Source organism: Notothenia rossii (assembly GCF_949606895.1).
Source record: "Notothenia rossii genome assembly, chromosome: 1".
In the NCBI taxonomy this organism is placed as follows: Eukaryota; Metazoa; Chordata; class Actinopteri; order Perciformes; family Nototheniidae; genus Notothenia; species Notothenia rossii.
Window position 1 is genome coordinate 77,731,392 of NC_136912.1, and position 19,567 is coordinate 77,750,958.

A 19,567-nucleotide genomic window follows, 5' to 3' on the forward strand; every position below is an offset into this window, starting at 1 on the left:
ACATCCTGGCCCCCACTCATTACCTTTCATCACTGCCTCCACACTTCCATGGTTACTGCTGCCATTTCCATGGAAATCGTAAACAAAACCCCAAATGTCTGTTTTACATTTGAAATGATGACTGAAATCCTTGTGAACAATTATCTCTGGAAATAGCTTTGAGGGGGAAGAGTCGGCCGTTAGCGTGAAGGTTTATGTGGTTCCTGCAAGATAACAGTCAACAGATCAAAGGAGAAGTGGAAGAAAACCTCATTTATAACAAATAACTGAGTTTTTATCAACTAAAAACCTTCTTTTGTTTGGTTCATTCGGTCCAGAAACTCATTCACTGGACATATTGGAAACGTGGAACCACATAGGGAACTCAAATGCTGACTGAACACAAGTTATGCTTTAAGACTTAAACTACAGACCAGTCTGAAATATATCTGTTAAATTGGCCACTAGAGACCTGGCACATGGCAGATGGAAATAAAGTACCCTGCTGAAGGCTGAACTCAGTTGTGAGGAGTGGGAGGGGAATGTTTTATGTTCGCTCTCTACCCACTTAATTGGAGAAAATAAACTGGCAAAGCTCACTGTTCACAAACTCACTTCTCAAACAAAAGCCAATAGCACTATATCAAGGCAATTGCCCTGAACCAGACAGCGACAAATGAGCTGGCTGAATTAAAAGCAGGATCAAACCTAAATAGTAAATCCTCTCAAATGATCACTGGTTTACCGACCTGGCAACCCAGGCCCTCTCCTGCTGGCTGCCTCTGCAGCGGCTCCTGATGGAGCATATCTCCTTGGGAAGATCATTTCACTTATATGCCGAGGTTAGGGATTTGATTTTGGTTCTTCTCTTACTATACTATACCTCTCTAAGAGAAGTTAGAACCTTTCCTTTTTGGGTTTTTATCTGGAGACATAAACATAAATTAAAAAAAAAAATGTGCCAACTCTCATTATAATAACAAAAAAGTTTGGTTTCTTTGTTTTTTTTTGTAAAGAAAATGTCTCAAATTAATCTTTTTAGAAATTAAGCCAAAACAGCTGGGTTTTAAAGTAGAAGTCAGTTAAGCTTTGATTTTATAGGGTTGGTTTTTGAAAGGATTTAATCAACAATGGATTATTAGGGTTTCACATTGTAACAACTTTTTCTTGTTTTTCTTATCTATGTGTGTGTTTGTAGAAGTTTCAGGAAATCGAGGAGGCCCACCTGCGACAGATGAAACAGCTGATCAAAGCTTACTCTCACTCCATAGAAGACACCCATGTTCAAGTGGGACAGGTATGTTCAACCTGAGCCTGTGGGCATCCACTCAGCCGAAGGTTGGCAAAAGGTGCCCCCTAAACCCCCTCTTTGTTTAATTTCTTAGTCTTGTGATGTACCATGATTATAATATTTGATAACATAAATAGAAATATAGACTACTATTGCTGTTTGACATACCTGCAGACTTCACCAGATACATTTGAACAAAGGTCTGTCCTAAAGCATGTATGTATACTTTTTATTTTCTTACATTTTTTAAATACATGGGATAGCATCCACCTGATCATGTTAGAATGTAGGACTAATGAGTAGCCATCATGTACCAGCATCACCTTCCTTTACTTTCCTCAAGTAACTTTTGCAGGATTGTTTATTTAAAGCCCAGTGGGATAACAGGCACAGCAATGGCATTTGCAATTGTAGTTTTTTTCTTAATAATATTTACTTTAAATCTCATCATCACACAAGGTTTGAATAACCAAAACAATATTTTCATTTCACCATTGTTAATATTACAAGCTTGTTTTAGTACCAAATAAGAATAATTATTGTTCTGCTCTGTTACAGGTCCATGAGGAGTTCAAGCAGAATGTGGAAAACATCGGCATTGATAACCTTATCCAGAAATGTGCGGAGCAGAAGGGCACGGGCAAAGACAGGCCAGGTACAGTTCAGCTCACCAGCTGGCTCATTTCTAGTAGGAGTGAAATAAACAGTAAAACTTCCCCAGCTTACATAACAATTAAAATATGAAAACACCCACAATCAAAACAGCGTTGTGGAGATGGATTCATTCGTAGTGAAAACACAACAGTGATTAAGTGTTTACGTGTGTTTGTTTGAATGTTTTTATCCTTGTCAAACTGCCTGTCTCCTGCAGCTCTGGTTGGTTTTGAGGAGTACATGACAGCTTTGGCCCCAGAAGGTGGGAAGAAGAGTCGAGCAAAAGCTTTCAGGATCCCCGGCCTCAGCAAGAGGGACAAGGAGCCGGACTCCACGTGAGTGTGCACAAACACAGAGAAACAAACGTGCTGTGCTCCACAGGCTCTGATCTTCTTGAAATGAATCTTAGTCTTCCTTTTTTAGCTGCTGCCTTCAGTCTGACTTCCTATTAAATGCTTGTATGTGTTGTGTTTGTATTTGCAGCGACTCCGCAGCGCCAGAGACACCAGTGAGTATCAGATATAACACACATCCACACACTGCAGCTCCAAAGCCACTTAATTATCAGTCCCGTCCGACTCCTAAATCTGCAGTTCCCTGAAGAGTAATGTGATTTAGAGTGTGTGTGTGTGTGTGTGTGTGTGTGTGTGTGTGTGTGTGTGTGTGTGTGTGTGTGTGTGTGTGTGTGTGTGTGTGTGTGTGTGTGTGTGTGTGTGTGTGTGTGTGTGTGTGTGTGTGTGTGTGTGTGTGTGTGTGTGTGTGTGTGTGTGTGTGTGTGTGTGTGTGTGTGTGTGTGTGTGTGTGTGTGTGTGTGTGTGTGTGTGTGTGTGTGTGTGTGTGTGTGTGTGTGTGTGTGTGTGTGTGTGTGTGTGTAGAAAGTAGGAAGGAATCATGTGTGTGATAATTACGTGACTGATGGTGTAGGGTTTCCCAGGTTTATTCCGGTGCTTCTGGGAAGAGGTTTCTGAGATACTTGGCAGCCAAAGTGGAAGTGCGTAACTGCATATGACAGTGTGTGTGTGTGCTCTCATCTAACAGCCTGATGTGGAAAAGAGTAAACATCAGATCACAGAGTCATTGCTGCAGCTATTCGACTCTTCCAAGGGCATAATGTTTCTGAGTATAGTGTGACGCTCACCGGTAGTAAAAGCAGAGGTCACTTTAAAACATGTTGCATAAGAGTATACATGAAGCAACACAGTCCATTCAGCTTCCAGATTTCACATTGTAATAGTTATTATTTAAAGAAAGAATCTGAAAAATTACTCTTAATACTGTTAATGACTTATTTTATAATAACAATTCTCCCAGGAAACTAGCTCGTCTGCAGTCTTGAAATCATAATATTGTTTAAATCTTTCAAATGGGCGTTTAGAAAGACACGTTGACAGCCTGTATTACTCAAAGCTGCATTTATTGATTTCTGACCACTAGGGGCAGAATAACCATAACAAAATACTACAACCAACACGATTGACATACTGTATGAACACCTTGTAAATGTGTTAATAGCAATGTCATGTATAAAGTCGTATTCCTGTTTATTAGATTAACATTCAATGATAAGAAAGTCAATTATATTCACATTTGTTTTTGGTTCGATAGTACCAACTCCTGAGCTAAGTATCCGTCTCTTTAGCGGCTAACTGCTACAATAGTTTAAGCAAGTAGTAACTTTGTCTCTGCTGTTCCTGGTAAACAGGATGGGTAGATTGAAATACTTTATTTTGCTGAAAACAGCTGCCTTTTTGCATTAATAGTGAACCAAAACCGTGAAGTTGTTTGTTCGACAACTTAATAATGAGCTGCCCCTCACAAAAAGCTCTGTGAAGCCGAGGGGAGCTGCTCAATCCGGGGCTAATTCTCTGTAGGCTCCTCACATCAAGCCCTTTTACGTTGTTTTTCAAATCTTACAACATTTTAATATAAATATAAAGTACTGCTGCCTTAAATCTAATGTGATTCTTACTACTCTAATCCCAGAACTATTCTATTCTGTTAGTATTGTTCTTTGTGTTCATACATCGGATCTTCTATCACTTTTATCCGATAAAAAGTATATAAATGGGTACAATTATACTTTACCTACTGCGATCTGTAGACGGAAATCTGATCTAATCAGACACCATCTGTATATGTTCACACTCAGTCTAAGAATAGCTGCTCTTACGTTGGCTGGATTGTAAATAAGGCCTCCCTCATGTCTTATTTTGAAGATCATGTGACCACAGCTGACATCTTTCCAGACATCTCGACCCTAAGAAATTGTTTCAAATTCAACTGAAAGCAGACCTGCAGCTGCTGTAATTACACTTGTAGGAGTGACCCACTGACTCACACCTTCAGCATTTTTAGGGTCTGTTGACCCTCACAGACACTCTCACAGAAGGCTCTCAGTGGTACATGTAGGCTGCAGTTACACAGTATGACAAAGCACTTCTGTGTGTCCGATATGTGCCTGAAGTGCCATTTGTCTGCCTGTTGCTGACCCAGCTGGTGTCTGACCCCCTCTCTTTCTCGTGTGTGTGTGTGTGTGTGTGTGTGTGTGTGTGTGTGTGTGTGTGTGTGTGTGTGTGTGTGTGTGTGTGTGTGTGTGTGTGTGTGTGTGTGTGTGTGTGTGTGTGTGTGTGTGTGTGTGTGTGTGTGTGTGTGTGTGTGTGTGTGTGTGTGTGTGTGTGTGTGTGTGTGTGTGTGTGTGTGTGTGTGTGTGTGTGTGTGTGTGTGTGTGTGTGTGTGTGTGTGTGTGTATATATATAGAATTCACCCCTGGAAGTAGACGACGAGGGATTTGTCATCCGAGCTGACAGCACACACAATGATATCCTTTTTTCTGCTCACAGACAAGAATATTCACCATAATATCATATCAACACTTTTCAAAAACAAGGTTGCTCCTGGGCAAAGATTCACCAAGACACTGGAGTTTGTTAAATAAATGAATATCATTCTTAAAAAATAGATATGTTTGAACTACATTTTAGTCTCTTCTTTTTTCATTGCGGGTTGATATCGTCAGTTAGTTTTTTAATGATGTTGGTGCCATCTTGTCATCATCTAAGTCTTAGGAAAAAAAACTAAATATTTCCCTTTTTTCAATGAAATGCACACCACTATAAACAGGTTACATATTTGTGGTGAAATAAAAAAAACAATGATGCTTGTACATGTTTAGAAAGAGCTGATTTATAACCCACGCATTGTTGCTGTTAGAATTTCACCATGAAAAATCTATCTGATAAAATACTTTTTATATCAGTGCTTTCTTCTTTTTCTAAAAACAACATGAGCTTACTTTCAATTCCCTTCTGTTTGAAACATATTTCAAAGTCCATAAAGCCATCTAAATGATTTCACAAACTTGAGTCCCTCACATGAAGGAGGCAGTTTGCACCAAATAAAACCTTGTTATTCTGCTGAATAGACTCTTAACAGACCCCTCACTAAGATGGAGACGTTTATGTGTAGTGCGCAATCAGGAGGTCGGTGGGCGAGAGGCAGGTTCCGCCAATTTGTTCACGCAAGCGACCACGTTCACCGCCTCATTAACTGCAGAGCTCTAGACAATTACAAAGGTCAACACTCTGTTTGTTGCAGCAAATCACTAAGTGCTCCCCCCTTGTTTAATACAGACAGGGAAACGCCTGCATGGGAAACGCATGAATTGTTCTCTTCCCTCCGGACCTGGTTCATTTATCAGTAGCAACCCTCAGCGCTCCAAAATACAAACTCTTACTGACTTCTCCCCTTCGGGCCCCCGCCTGCTCAGAACACATGGTTTTTGTTTGTCATACAGCCTCCTGCTGCATTATGCCCTTTGTCTGAATCTTCTAAATAACACGAGCCAAAAACACTTCACAGGATGTGATGCAACAGAGGGCAGTCCAGAGAAAGAGGAAGAGGGGGGTGAGTTTCGTTGGGGGAGATGGTGCAGCAGGAAGTGGCGGTTGGCAGGTGTGTGGCTCTGCAGTCTTCTCCTCCATCACACTCTGCAGAGCTTCTGCCTATACTTGTGTTTTGCATAATGTTCGTGTTGCACTGCACTCTGCTCGGCTGCCTGCTTCACCCTGATTTAATCAATCTCACAATGAACTTCGCTCTTGAAGGAAGTCACAGCTGTGTCCAAATATAAGTAGAAAGTGGTATTAGTTATATTTTTTAGCAGAGTTCTCAGAGAGTAATCAATTCAGCTGAAGCCTTATTTACAGTATTTTACCGTTTGTTAGGCTCTGCTTCTCTACAGAAAAAAAAACTCTTAATCTAAATGTCGGTACGAATTTAATTCATTTTTTGCTTTGCATTCTGTTTTGAAAATTGAGACAAAACAGTCCTACACTGAAAAAACTGAACTGTTGACTTTAATTAAATGTATTATGTCAACTGTATTAGGTTAGTTGAAAGCAATAATATTAAGTTTAAATAACGAATACTAGGTTCAACTTAATAGTGTTGCTTTAAACTAACCTAATACAGTTGTGTGAAATCTGTTGACATAATACATTTAATTAAAGTCAATGTTTCATTTTGTCATTGTAAAGTACAGTAACGTAAGCCAAAAAGGACCTTTCTTTGTGCCATACAGTAACTCTTGCATTTCTTGATTAGCTCTAGCCAATCAACATCAGTTCTCCCTCCCTGTTTACACCCTTGACCTTCCTCTCTCTGTACGCTGCTCTGAGAACAAGGAGAACAACTTTTACTCCAGTGACTCAGACTTCGATGACGAGGAACCCAAAAAGTTCCACATCCAGATCAGACCGGTCACCAGCAGCGGTCGCAGTAACACCGCCGCCACGGAGAAAGAGCTGAAGGCCACCGTGGGCTCGCTCACCCTGCCGCCCAACAGAGGCGCCCGGCAGCAGGTCGCGATAGTTTAGATGTTTCTGTCACGTTCTGTGTGTTTGTCAGGAGCCCTCTAAAGACTAGAACATTTTTCCCAAGATGCAGGAATCTTAAATTAAGTGAAGAATATTGTTAACGCAGCTTTCCCTTAATCACCTATTCCCTGAGCTAGACCCATTTCCTAAAAGAGTCTTGGATATAGCTAAGTATATTTATCTTACAAGAAACTATTACAAACATGTCACTTTTCCACTGGGTGACGTGTTCCTTTATTACGATGAACATGAGAGCTGTAGATTATTTTATAGCTTTGCTGCTGTAGATACTCGTTAAATCCCCAAAAACACATTACTTTGCAGCGGGAAAAAATAAAAACAAGTCATATTCCTTTTTGACAAGCTCACATCTTAAGTTTCCTGCTGTTTTAGGTTCAGACAGTACTGCCATTAATTCATTTATTGTTGTTTTGAAAATTTTAATAAACAGTTTAAGAACAATATAGGATAACACAATCCATTTCTTCTACATGAGTCCTCTGTATTGACCAAATATTTCCTCACTTTTGAATTTCAGGTGACAGTGAAGCGTCAACTCTCCAGTAAGTTCAATTAAATGTGTCCACATGTCTTTGTTTGTGGAGAAGTTTTCATTGTTACTGTGCAAAAACATTCTAAGTCTAACATTTAAGTTATAACACAGACTTCTGAAAGCTAATGTTTCTCTGCAGGAAACTCAAGTACTGCAGGACTTCGCTCAGAAGAGGGCGAAGGTGCCTCCCACAGGGGTGAGTCGGATTTCAGTCTCTCATTGTTCTTTATCTATCAATTTTAACGATCTGTCAACCTTTTCTTACTATGTCTTTGTGTACAAACCTGAAGCAATGAGTACATTTTGTTTATTTACATTTTAATTAGGTAAAGAGACACTACACAAATCAGAACTATACACATTGGATGAAAAGAATAACAACACAGGCCATAACCAACAAAAAACAATATAATACTATTGAGTGGACATAAAACCGTTTTTTAATATATATTCTGATGTTCTATTGACCAAAAGATTAACTGATTATCAATAACATAATTACAGATTTCAATGTAATTAAGAATAAACTAATTTTCAGACAGAGCCACATCTGTAGGACTGAAATGAGTAGCAGCATCTCTCTACCTCCAGTCAGTTCAGCCCCATGTTGCCCTCTACACAGCACAGCCAGCCTCCATTAGTCACACCGGCTCTGCTCGTGCTCCACAGCGTGTTTTATCACAGAGACGATCGTTAGTGGCAGAAGGTTAGGCTGAAGGTTTCTCAGCAGCAGGGAGTCTCTCTATAAAGTCAGGAGGCAGCAGGATTAATGATTAGTTTCTGATTAAACCGGGTCTCTGCAGCGGCCGCAGCTCAGTGAGACCTGGCTAATTGCTGGTATTTATCACAGAGGAGGTAATGACTGATGGGTTTTCCCCACGCCTCGTCCTATCTCAGTCGATGTCTGCCTCCCATCAGCGCTGTGACGAAGAACACCGCGCTTCTGATCAGTCCTGATGAGGGAGCGTGCTCTGCAGTCAGTCACTGTGTCTCAGTGTGTGTGTGTGTGTGTGTGTGTGTGTGTGTGTGTGTGTGTGTGTGTGTGTGTGTGTGTGTGTGTGTGTGTGTGTGTGTGTGTGTGTGTGTGTGTGTGTGTGTGTGTGTGTGTGTGTGTGTGTGTGTGTGTGTGTGTGTGTGTGTGTGTGTGTGTGTGTGTGTGTGTGTGTGTGTGTGTGTGTGTGTGTGTGTGTGTGTGTGTGTGTGTGTGTGTGTGTGTGTGTGTGTGTGTGTGTGTGTGTGTGTGTGTGTGTGTGTGTGTGTGTGTGTGTGTGTGTGTGTGTGTGTGGTCTCGTTACAGATGGAGAGCAGGAAGGCCTCCGCAAGTCCACCTCCAGTCCGGATCACAGCAGGTGAGAGGGCTCTGCTCTTCATATCTGTCAGAGGGGAGACTCATTTGGAGATTCATTAACTTCATCCGTGGCCTCAACAGCTGCATGAAGCTCTTCAGATTTCCTTCTCACAGTCTTTCAACAATCACTCTCTTTTTATTGTATAATCTTTTAATTTCAATCTAAAATAAAAAAATATCAGACCACCCTTGCGAAAGATACATTATGTGGTCCAAAGCCTTAACATTGTACCTATATATGTGTGTGGTCTTAATGTATTGTAATAACAGACTCTACTGTACAGGCGCATGAAACGTAGCTCCAACATTATGTAGCTCCCCCCCAGCTACGATAGCATTAGTAAATTAGTGATAAGGTCTGACTTGAAGTAAGCAGTCCAGTTCATCCAAAAGCTCCCTCAATCCCTCCTCTGCCCTCTTCCGATTGTCTTCTTTGTTTCCTTTTTGTTTCTTTACCAGGCTGAGTTCTACACCGCTGAGTTCAGACAGTCTGTTCGGACCGCCGCTGGAATCTGCCTTCAAGTCCAAAAGCTTTGATGGTCGGGATCAACTCAGAGAGCAGAGCGCCTTCGGTGCCTCTGAATGTAAGAAACCTGTTAAATATATGAATATACATATTGTATTTCACTTTAATTACATGTTGGTCCAAATACAAGACAATCTATCATCAGCACTATGAATATGTAAATGTGAACTCCCTCAACACAACCCCGACTTTGATTTATTATTTGTTTTATTTCCTTTATTATTTTGTACTAGAAGTTACATTGATGACATGAATATGAGTCCTTTGTTTCCCTTTAGTATTTTACTTCTTTTGTTTCAGACGCTGCCTTCTCCTCCGACTCCTCCTCTCCAGAGAACGTTGAAGACTCCGGCCTGGACTCGCCTTCCCATCAGCCTCTTGGGCCCTCTCCAGAGCCGGTGGGCTGGGCGGCTTGGCCTCCTGTGTCCCAGAGTAAAGAGCCGACTCAAACCCTGGAGCGACCTGCAGACCCTTTCCTCTCTGCGTTCCGGGACCCCTCCCCAGGTCGCAGTCCTCGCCCTCAGGACGCCCCTGCCAGCGCCTGGTCCGTCGCCTCGTCTCGTCCCTCTCGGGCCCCCCGAGACAAGGACCCCTCCTCCATTCGGTTCCCTGCGTTCCCCCAGACCCTCCCCCTGCCTGAGGTGGAGTTGTCTGTGTGGAACTGTAAACACATCCCCGCCGATGACCCCTTCCTCGCTGCGTTTGAGAAGAGCGTCACCCAGGAGACTGTGAACCTGTCTGACGCATGGTCGCGCCCACCGCCCCGCCCAGCGCAGGAGGGGAGGGGGCTGGAAGGGAGGGGGGTGGAGCTGCGAGGGGACTCATTCTCAATCGCCGACACCAAGACACTCCCTGCCCCTTCCTCCTCCTCTTCATCCTCCTCCAATCGTAAAAACAGAGACAGGAAACGGGACCAGAGCCTCCCGCCTCCCGTTACTTCTGATGACCCCTTTGCCATCACGATGATTGGCAGCCCGACGCACCAATCGACGCTGGCTGCTGCAGAGGCCGGGCTGATCCCTCCACACAGCAGCAGGGGGGGGGCTGGGGGGGGCTCCACCAACAACAGCAACAGGCTGGTACTCGATGCTAATTCAAGTTCTCTGCCTACGGCTCAGCCCAAGAAAGAGCTGATGCACTGGAACTCCGTCCACAACCCGTTCAGTGAGAGTGTCTCCGGAGGGCTGAGCGGCTCCAAAACACTGGAGGGAGGGAAAGGAGAGGGAGCAGGGGAAAGGAGGAAACATCGATCACCAGACAGCGAGCCACGCAGGAACGCCCCCCCACTCACCAGGCACTCAGGACCCCAGGAGGATCTGTGTTTCTCCACAGACAAAGATCAGGACTGCCTGGATCTGAACACTAGTATCATTCCACACAAGGGTACTGATTTATTTTACACTATTATTGTTTGGCAGCATGTCGATCTTCACATCATTTCAGGATTAGAGTAGACACTTGGTGGTGTCAAAACTACGAAAACATTAGAATGGCATCCACAGTGCTTGTGCCATGGCCTCCACAAATGCAAAATCTTGCAGTGGAAACAAAAGTCAAACTTCATTTGTGTAATCCCCAGAGAGTCAGATACACTCAGAAATCCAATATGTTTTTCACTTGACCCATGCTTCACGTTTATACCAAGTTTGATGAAAATCCCGAGCAGGAGTTGTTCTGTTATCCTGCAGACCGACTAACATGCCAAGCTGAAATATGACCTCCATGGCACAGGCAATAAAAACAAGGTAAATACAAAAGTGAAATACTCAGCAATATAATTCAATGAAAGGAAAAGCAATCGTAAGAGGTTCGAAGCTATGATTGAAGTGTACCAACAGGAAAGTAACTAGTTATCTAAAATAGAGTTATTGCATTCAATCTCTACCTGTTTTTGGCAAAGCTCTGTACAAATGAGGTCCAATCCAACAGAGACATAGAGAGACAGAGACATGAAGATCAGGACGATGCTGCAACCCTCACCAGATAACCCTGTCTCACCTGACACTAACAACACAAGACTGCAGTGCACTCAATTCAATTCACTTTGTGATATAATATAGTGCTGGATCTACCCTATACCACTATCTACCACACCCTTCTGAAACCAAACCTTCTTAAAGGAAGATACCTTTTCCTTAACAGTGAAAATCCTTTTTTTTTACGCACTACCTCAGTTTCATTTTGATTTCTAACAAAAGCACAACAGTCTTTTTAATTAGTCGACAAGAAGCTTGATCTCTCCATCAGGGCGCGCCTGCTCAGCTGTTTATAAAGGGCTTAGTCAGATAAACCTCTGTTTGTTGATTTAATAAGCAGCCATTTCTGATGTTAGAATGATGCATGTTTCCTGCCTGATGACAACAAATATGATCTATTTACCATGCTGCTTTTAGAGTGGACACCAGATTAGTAAATTCATTAGTAAATCAAGTTTCAAACAAAACTTCACGTCAAATCATCTCAATTCAAACAAGACATCCCTCTTAAAGTAGCAGTGAAGCAGGATTGTTCTTGCTGTTCTTTTTCAACAGAGATGAACATATCATCATGACATCAGACACCAGCAGGATGCTAAATCCTAAATGAATCCAAAACAAATCAAATGTTGTTTTTGGTGCCAGCTGGTGTTGGCAGCGCGTCGTTCAGCTCGTCTCAGGCTGTTGTGAACACCACACCACTTGTAATCGTGTTTAACGTGTGATTTGAAAATTGGCTTTTTGTGACTTTGTGTGTGTAAGGGTCCAAGCTGAACTTCCGACAGGACAGTGAAGGGGTCTCAGCGGCCCCTCCTCGAGCGGCCCGGGCCAAGAGGACTTCAGGCCGGCTCAGCGGCTGTGAGAGAGTGAGATATTTATTCATATTCTCTTCATATAATGTTGTGGTTTCTTTATTACAACTTGACTTAATTACGAGACTCATTGAATTATAACTTTACCCCTTAAATGATGTTCATTCTCAACACAATTAGAGACATGACATGGCAGCAGAGGGCAAACTGAAACCTTACTGAGTCAAAAGAAAACAATACTCCTTATTCGATCCGACCAATACAATGATCTTCTGACCAACCTAATATGACATGATCATTTCTGCCAGTATAACGGCTGTTAAGGGACTTTGGACTCTAACCCCGATTTTTCAAGTGACATTTTTTGTCAACCGGCTCTGAAGGTCAATTGATTTTATTGTTTTTAATAATTTAGGACCTTTTCAAATTGTTTCACATTCCAATTTCTTGATATTTCTAAGAATGAAAGCTCATTGCTCTTTGGTGTAATTGATCAATTATACTATCATTATATCCGTGGCATAAATTGTCCTAAAATCACAATATGATGATCAATCTGAATCACCCCTGGGTCAGTATTTGGTCTAACAAAAGTACTTATTGGGACGGGCCTAACCTAAATAGCCAATTGTTGTATTTCAGTCGCGGTCTCTGTGCTCCTCCCCCCTGCCGGAGCCCAGCCCCTCCCTCACCTCCTCCTCCTCCTCCTCCAGCCCCAGTGAGTGGGGCCCTCAGGCCAGGGAAATGGACTGGGGGAGTCAGAACCGAGCGCCCAGTCCTGCTCGGGTGGGACAGGCCTCCCCCCTGCCCTTCCAGCACCAGGACCTCCCTCAGAGACAGCGTAAGCCTCGAGTAAAGCTGCTCTACACGAGTGATGTCTGAAAGGAACAGCATGAGTTCTGTTTATGGGAGAAACAGCAAAACATTTACTTTAAGGAACTAAGACAGAGTTTTAAAAAATAAGCTTATTCCCTTTCTTGACATTATGTAGCTTCAGCCAGGACGCCATTAGCCTAGCTTAGCATAAAGATAAGAGGCAGGGAGAATCAGCTAGCCTGTACGTCCTGAACTTCCTGGGATACTTTGATTTGACGATTGAACTCTTTGTTTTTTGTACGACTCAAACAAACAAGATGTTACATGTTAGTAAATGAATGAAAAAGGTGTTGGCACGTGGATTTTTTTCTGGTTAAGGCGAGTTTGCTGTTTTCCTCTGATCTTGTTTATGTATCTCCTAATTGAAGCTTAATATTAACTGTACAAACATCAGAGTGGTATTGAACCTCTTATCTAACTCTTAGCAACAAAGCCATGAAAAGCAATTACACAAATGTCAAATACTCCTTTTTAACGTGACTTATTCATGTAAAACTCACTATATTCAAGGCACATCTGTTCTCCGTAGTGCACCTGTCCCGAGGGCCCAGTCCCATTTCCCTCAGCACACAGGAGGCCTGGCCGGTGGCAGCAGCCATCACAGAATATATCAATGCCTACTTCAAAGGTGGACAGCACAACCGGTCAGTAAGAAGATACTTATTCAATGAAATGACAGAATAGCCAATCTTACACATTCACTGCACATAAAGGGGAACTCATGTTGTGTGAGTACAACTGCACGTTAAAAAGCTGTTCCGTCTGATGGCCTGTTTTGAGAAGTGATGTTACCGCCTCTTTAGCTGCTCCTCATCTTGGTTTGGGGCTAAAGGGTTTTAACTAGCATATCACACCCGAAATATCCAAACTCATACAGTATCAAACTTCTGCGATTGATTCTACATTTTATTTGACCCTGTCTGTTCCTATATCGAAAAAACTCTAATCTAACATTTTGTACTTTTTGCTAAAGAATTGAAGTCTGATGCTCAATTTAAAGAAAACGTATCAATTCGCTATTAATGAGTTTGTTTGAGTCCCTTTTGAATGACATTTAAAATGCCAATGTCTGCTTGTTTAGAGAATCAGTTATTAAAGGGGATTCATTTGAATTCTGTTTGTGTGTTTCCTTCTCTCCCCAGCTGTCTGGTGAAGATCACAGGCGACCTGACGATGTCCTTCCCTGCTGGCATTACCAGGATTTTCTCTGCCAACCCCAACGTTCCTGTTCTCAGCTTCAGACTGGTCAACATCTCCAGGATCGATCACTTCCTGCCGAACCAGAAGCTGCTGTACAGGTCAGCGTCCTCCTGCCTGTTGAGACTCTGTTAGTGACTCTCTTAGTGAGTGTAACGAGACACTCATCGTCCCTCTGTCTCTCCAGCGATCCGTCCCAGAGTGACCCGGACACCCGAGACTTCTGGTTCAACATGCAGGCTCTGCAACTGTACCTGCAGAGGGAGGCCGAGCTCAACCCGCAGGCCTCGTACTACAACGTCGGCCTGCTCAAGTATCAGGTCAGGACTTCAGATGCTCACCCTCCATTTACTCAGACGTTCTGCTTATATGTGCCATTGAATTCAAATGTCTCCCCATCAGTTCCACATCTTAAATGTACAATGGTGGTTATTAACTTCTGAATAATATCCTTATGATCTGAAAGAGGCTGAAAATTGAAACCATTCAAGCTCATTTCAATGTCCAGGCTTTTGTTGTCATGTGTACACAGCTACAGTGTAGATATATCAATGAAGATCTTAGGTCACAGGCTCCTCCAACAGTGCAACACAATACAACAGATAAAATAGTTAAAATAGGGCAAGTAAATACAAATAGAATAGTACAAGGAGAGTCTATATACAAGTAATTGCAATATGATATATTCGATAAATAATTTGTAAGTTGCAAATAGATGAATGTTATGGATGTTCTTTCCAAAGTTCAGATGTTTAACAGTCTTATGTAAAGCTTCATTCACTATTTATTTATCATTGGACATTGTATTCTCCTTATTTGTTGAAGTTGTTATATTTGTGACCTTTCTACTGTGCTCGGACTAGAGTTTTCTTTTTGTATTGGTTTGCAAATATCAGGATCAATAGATTTGGTTTTAGACCCCATTCCCTTTGTTGACTTGAGACTGACAATCTCCTTTGCCCCCCCAGGTGTCGTCCCAGGACCCGGGCCGGGCCCCGCTCCTGCTCTCTGCAGAGTGTCAGCGCAGCGGCACGGTGACCCGGGTCTCCCTGGACTACCACTGCTGCCCCGCCACGGCCCCCTCCACCCAGCTGGCTGCGGTCCAGGTGCTGCTGCCGCTAGACCACACCGCCACGGACCTGCAGTGCCAACCCCCCGCCTCCTGGTGAGAGAGGGCAGGGGGTGACGCAGAGCTGTTATCTGTCAGGAGCATTAGCCCATTAGGGGGGGGTCTGTCCTGTAATTTACTTTATCAATATAATCAACAGAATTATCTGTAATGGAAAAATACAATTAGAAATGAACCATAAAATCATATTATATGAGCCGCTCAACCAAACAGCTTTATCAGTTACAGGTATTTTATTATTCATTTCAGGGCAATTATTTTCTTTGTCATTTATTCTTTTAATTTTTATTTAATAATCGCCTGTTTTATAAAATCAAAATGGTGTTAAAAAATTCCCACCAAGGTGATATTTTCATATGTGTGGTTTTGTTTGACTGTCCATGACCCCAAATAATTATTTTATTATAATATAAAAGAAAAATATAGCAAATCTTCCCAACTCAAACCAGTGAAACTTTGAAATTGTGTTTTTGTATTTTATCATGTAAACTGGGAATGTATTCAACAACAAAAAAATAGATCTATTTTTCTCTATTTTCTTCTCTAATAAGTGATCAAATACAAAAAGAATACAATGAATAATTGATTAGAAAAACAATGTTGGTTGCTGCTCTAACACAAAAGCGTACCCACTGAAGATCACTGGTAGGACATGATTCATCTGAGGCTGTTGATGGACAGGAGAAAGGGCAGACTCAGGATCAGTTCAGGCCTCTCTGACTCTCTGCTCCTCTGCAGGAATGCTGAGGAACGACGGCTGCTGTGGAAACTCCCCAACCTCTCCCCGACCAATCACAGCAAAGGTCAGAGCTGCTCACTTTTTATATCTTTTATTGAACATTGAAGTTTACATATAAAGTTCTAGAAGCAAGAAGAGAAAAATGTTTCCAGAAAGATGCACATACACAAAATACAACACACTCCATGACTTCTAATAGACCGACTGTTTGGTGTCTATCCTCAGCCAGCTTCTTAATAAAATGAGTGCCAGATTTTCTACTTTATTGCCTTCTTGTCAGGTTCACATCTCCACATTGTGTTTGACAAATGTAGAAATAAGAAATGAAATCTCTTCACTCTACATCCTGCTCTTTTCTAAAAGTCTGAAGCTTCTGACAGCAGCTTTAGCTTTTGAACGTGGCAGCTGCTCTGCTCCCCTGACGTCACGGCAAACGTTAACTGTTCCTTTCACTTTTTTTTATCAAATGGATTGTTGATCATCTTTCATAACTATAATGTTGTACAGAGAAGAGACGGCGTATAAAATAATCTTTCAAGATGGTTGGTTCTTAAATGATATCAAACCTGATCTCAAGGTTTCCTTCACCTGCCTGCATCGTTGTATCAGACTCCAACATTTCTTGATTTATGATGACCTCGATGTGAAGCTGCCGGCTCGGAGACAGAGAAAAATAGTGATAGATGGGAAGTTAAAACATTTATAGTAAGACTTCTCTGGTTTATGAGCCAACGACAAAGCACTGAAAGGTCACCATAGCTCTGCATGTTACTTCTGATAATACCTTGAGTGCTTGTGACATTTACAAAGAGGGCAACAGTTGAAAGGGCTAAATGTGCTGGAAAAAGAAAGACAGGACTGAGGACACGGATGTTTTTTTAAACAAAATAAAGTCATCCTGTATTTCCCTCTGAGCTGTTGCTTCATTTTGTGTCAAGTGCACAAGGAGCTTATCATAATAATGAATGTTAATAATATTACAGACTCAAAATAATACAATTCTTGCATGTGATCTTCATCTTGCTGAAAAGTGGTGTTTCTCATGTTCCTGTCTCTCTCTGCCTGTGGGTGGTCCCCCAGGCTCAGGGACCCTGTGTGCCAGCTGGCAGTGCCTGGAGGCCCCCCGCGGCCCCCCACCCAGCCTGGCTGTTCAGTTCGTGGGCTCCGGGGCCTCGCTGGCGGGCCTGGACGTGGAGCTGGTGGGCAGCCGCTACCGCATGTCGCTGGTCAAGAAGAGATTTGCCACAGGTGACTGAACGCACGTTATTTATGAAAAACTATACAATGGCATTTTTTTTATTTGTGGGTTAAGGTTTTATTACATAGTACACGGTCACTTTTTATATTTATAATGACATACTATACCGACACTTTAACATGCTGTGACATTTTTTATGAGGTACTATACCAAGATACTTTATATATTTACCTTTTTTACGCAATGACTTTTTCTATATGTATAATATTTTCCTGACATTTATACATTTAATGAATACTACGCTGACATAAAGTCACTTCTACACTTGTTTAAAAATATTTGTGACCTATTGTACTAAAAATATTCTTTGTTATTGTACCATTACTTCTAAAGACATGAAAATAATCATTAGCTGTAGCACTAAAATCAGTTTGTAGTTTAGTAACTTGTCTGATACCAATCCATTTTTTAGCCTTTAATTGAAATAACTTTGAGTGATTAAAGTTGTTTTATATTTACAAGTTCCTATAACTTGAGCATATAAACACTGACATATTAAAAAACGAAGACGTAAGGTATATGAAATATAAAAAGTCATGCAATTCATTAGGTAGCTTCCTGTAGCATAAGCAAGTTCACTTGAAGTGCTTAGTATACAGAACGTCTCCTCTGGGTCAATGCTCATCTCCTGCTGTTCCACAGGGAAGTACCTGGCCGGCTGCTCCTTGTGAGGACCCTCGCTGCGGATCAGAACTTTGCACTTTCTCTAAATCGAAGGCCAGAAAGAGATGACTGAAAACGGATCAGCCTTAAAGGACAATGTGCACTTTCTTCTGACGGTGTCCTGCTGTCTGAGGAGGACCACGCCTTCTTCCCCTCTAACTTAAGTTGTGTGTGTTGTACTCAGTCGTCCTGCCTTTTTGTATTGAATCTCCTGTTCCCCGTTCTGAGACTGCAAACTGAGCTAAATGTCAGAACTCATCTTGAGTTGTAGAAAAACATGTGAATAATAAGTTGCCATGGAAACTAGAATTTTAAATTATACTGTATGGAGGGAATCTCTGGAGTTTCCCTAGAGATCTTCTACCAAACCTTAGAAAATAAATGTTTGTAAATCAGCTGTTTGTTTCGAATAGAAGTTGTGATGTTGATGTTTGATAAAAAAATAAATGTGCTCAATCTTTTTTGGTTTACACCAATTTATTACACATTGTGACCAAGTACAAAATACAGCTGAACTATGCAGTTTATTACAGACAGTCATCTGTCCTTAGATAGTTAAAGTGTAGTCAAGAACAGGTTTAAAAATGCACAAAAATAAGGGTTCAGTATACTTGTAAGAAGAACCAAATCTAGTTCAATAAAAAATAATCCTCCGCCAAAAATCTAAAACAGCCTTACAAAACATTACAAAGTACACACAGAAATTACTTTTTCTCCAAAGCACTTAAAGGCAAATTACTGTGACAGGCACAAGTTACAAAAAGCCTTAATAAACTCAAGCTCAAGGATTCTCATCGCTACAACAAAATCATCCAAAGGGGGGAAATAAATCAACCAAAACCATTAAAAACAAAGCTGATGTCAAAAAAGCTCATAAATAGAAATGTATCTCGTGACAGTTTAGTAGCGCAGTAACGCCGCAGATATAATTGATTTCATTACATTGACAAAACTGAGATTGGAAACAAGTTTATCACACACGCCATTCTAGTCAATTACACATCAAAGCGTTTTCTTTTGATTCAGTGTGAAGAGAGCGAGGCCGCAGAGCACACACAGATATATATATATATATTTATATAATTTATTATGGACAAACTCCCCAAATAACGCACGGTATTTCTCTATCTAATAAAAACAGAACATAAGACTTTAATCTGAGTAACAGCATGAGGTCAGTTTCTGAAGTGGGGGAGCGTGTGCAGAGATCCTCTTTCTGGGTAGGAGTTTTGGTTTTACAGGTCCGTCCTGTATTGATTTATCTTCTTTAGATAAAATGTACAACCACTTTTTTTTTTAAATCAGAAAATGAGGCTCATCGAGACAGACCGGATTCCAGTTTGGGTTTTAACATCCCTTATCCATCGAGTGGATCTCTGGGTTTCTTCCCTACTCTGCGGTGGGTGAGTGCCCCGCCACAGGTCTGCTGAACACATGAGTCCCTGAATGCATCCTCACAAAACACGCAGGAGCAATCACAGGATGAAACTATTTACATGAAAGGAGACGCAACAGTGGCTACTTTTTTTACTTTTTTTTTGTATACTTGCTTCATGTCATCTGAGCCAAACAGCATAAAAATCTATTGAGGTAAACAAACCAACATCTTACACAGCCAAGGTAACACTGAGTTCCCTGCCTTCCTGACTACTGCGACACTACGAGGCCTACAGAGCCTGACTGGCCGAGCGG

General features: G+C 41.7%; 1 protein-coding gene across 3 annotated transcripts in view; it reads left to right on the plus strand.

The window, feature by feature from the left end:
• The window catches only part of fcho1 (FCH and mu domain containing endocytic adaptor 1), a 49,746-nt gene extending 30,744 nt beyond the window's left edge, over positions 1–19,002 (plus strand). For all 3 annotated transcript variants that reach the window (XM_079645815.1, XM_079645816.1, XM_079645817.1), the window contains 20 exons: positions 1,178–1,276; positions 1,829–1,925; positions 2,142–2,259; positions 2,408–2,432; positions 4,682–4,742; positions 6,590–6,783; positions 7,337–7,361; positions 7,491–7,547; positions 8,649–8,700; positions 9,159–9,283; positions 9,526–10,608; positions 11,964–12,067; positions 12,656–12,854; positions 13,419–13,533; positions 14,032–14,187; positions 14,274–14,406; positions 15,055–15,251; positions 15,954–16,018; positions 17,035–17,202; positions 17,855–19,002. In XM_079645815.1, the coding sequence (XP_079501941.1) occupies positions 1,178–1,276; positions 1,829–1,925; positions 2,142–2,259; positions 2,408–2,432; positions 4,682–4,742; positions 6,590–6,783; positions 7,337–7,361; positions 7,491–7,547; positions 8,649–8,700; positions 9,159–9,283; positions 9,526–10,608; positions 11,964–12,067; positions 12,656–12,854; positions 13,419–13,533; positions 14,032–14,187; positions 14,274–14,406; positions 15,055–15,251; positions 15,954–16,018; positions 17,035–17,202; positions 17,855–17,883 (3,102 nt within the window). In that variant the 3' untranslated portion in view covers positions 17,884–19,002. The remainder of the gene's footprint in view (positions 1–1,177; positions 1,277–1,828; positions 1,926–2,141; positions 2,260–2,407; positions 2,433–4,681; positions 4,743–6,589; positions 6,784–7,336; positions 7,362–7,490; positions 7,548–8,648; positions 8,701–9,158; positions 9,284–9,525; positions 10,609–11,963; positions 12,068–12,655; positions 12,855–13,418; positions 13,534–14,031; positions 14,188–14,273; positions 14,407–15,054; positions 15,252–15,953; positions 16,019–17,034; positions 17,203–17,854) is intronic.
• Positions 19,003–19,567: the final 565 nt, after the last annotated feature.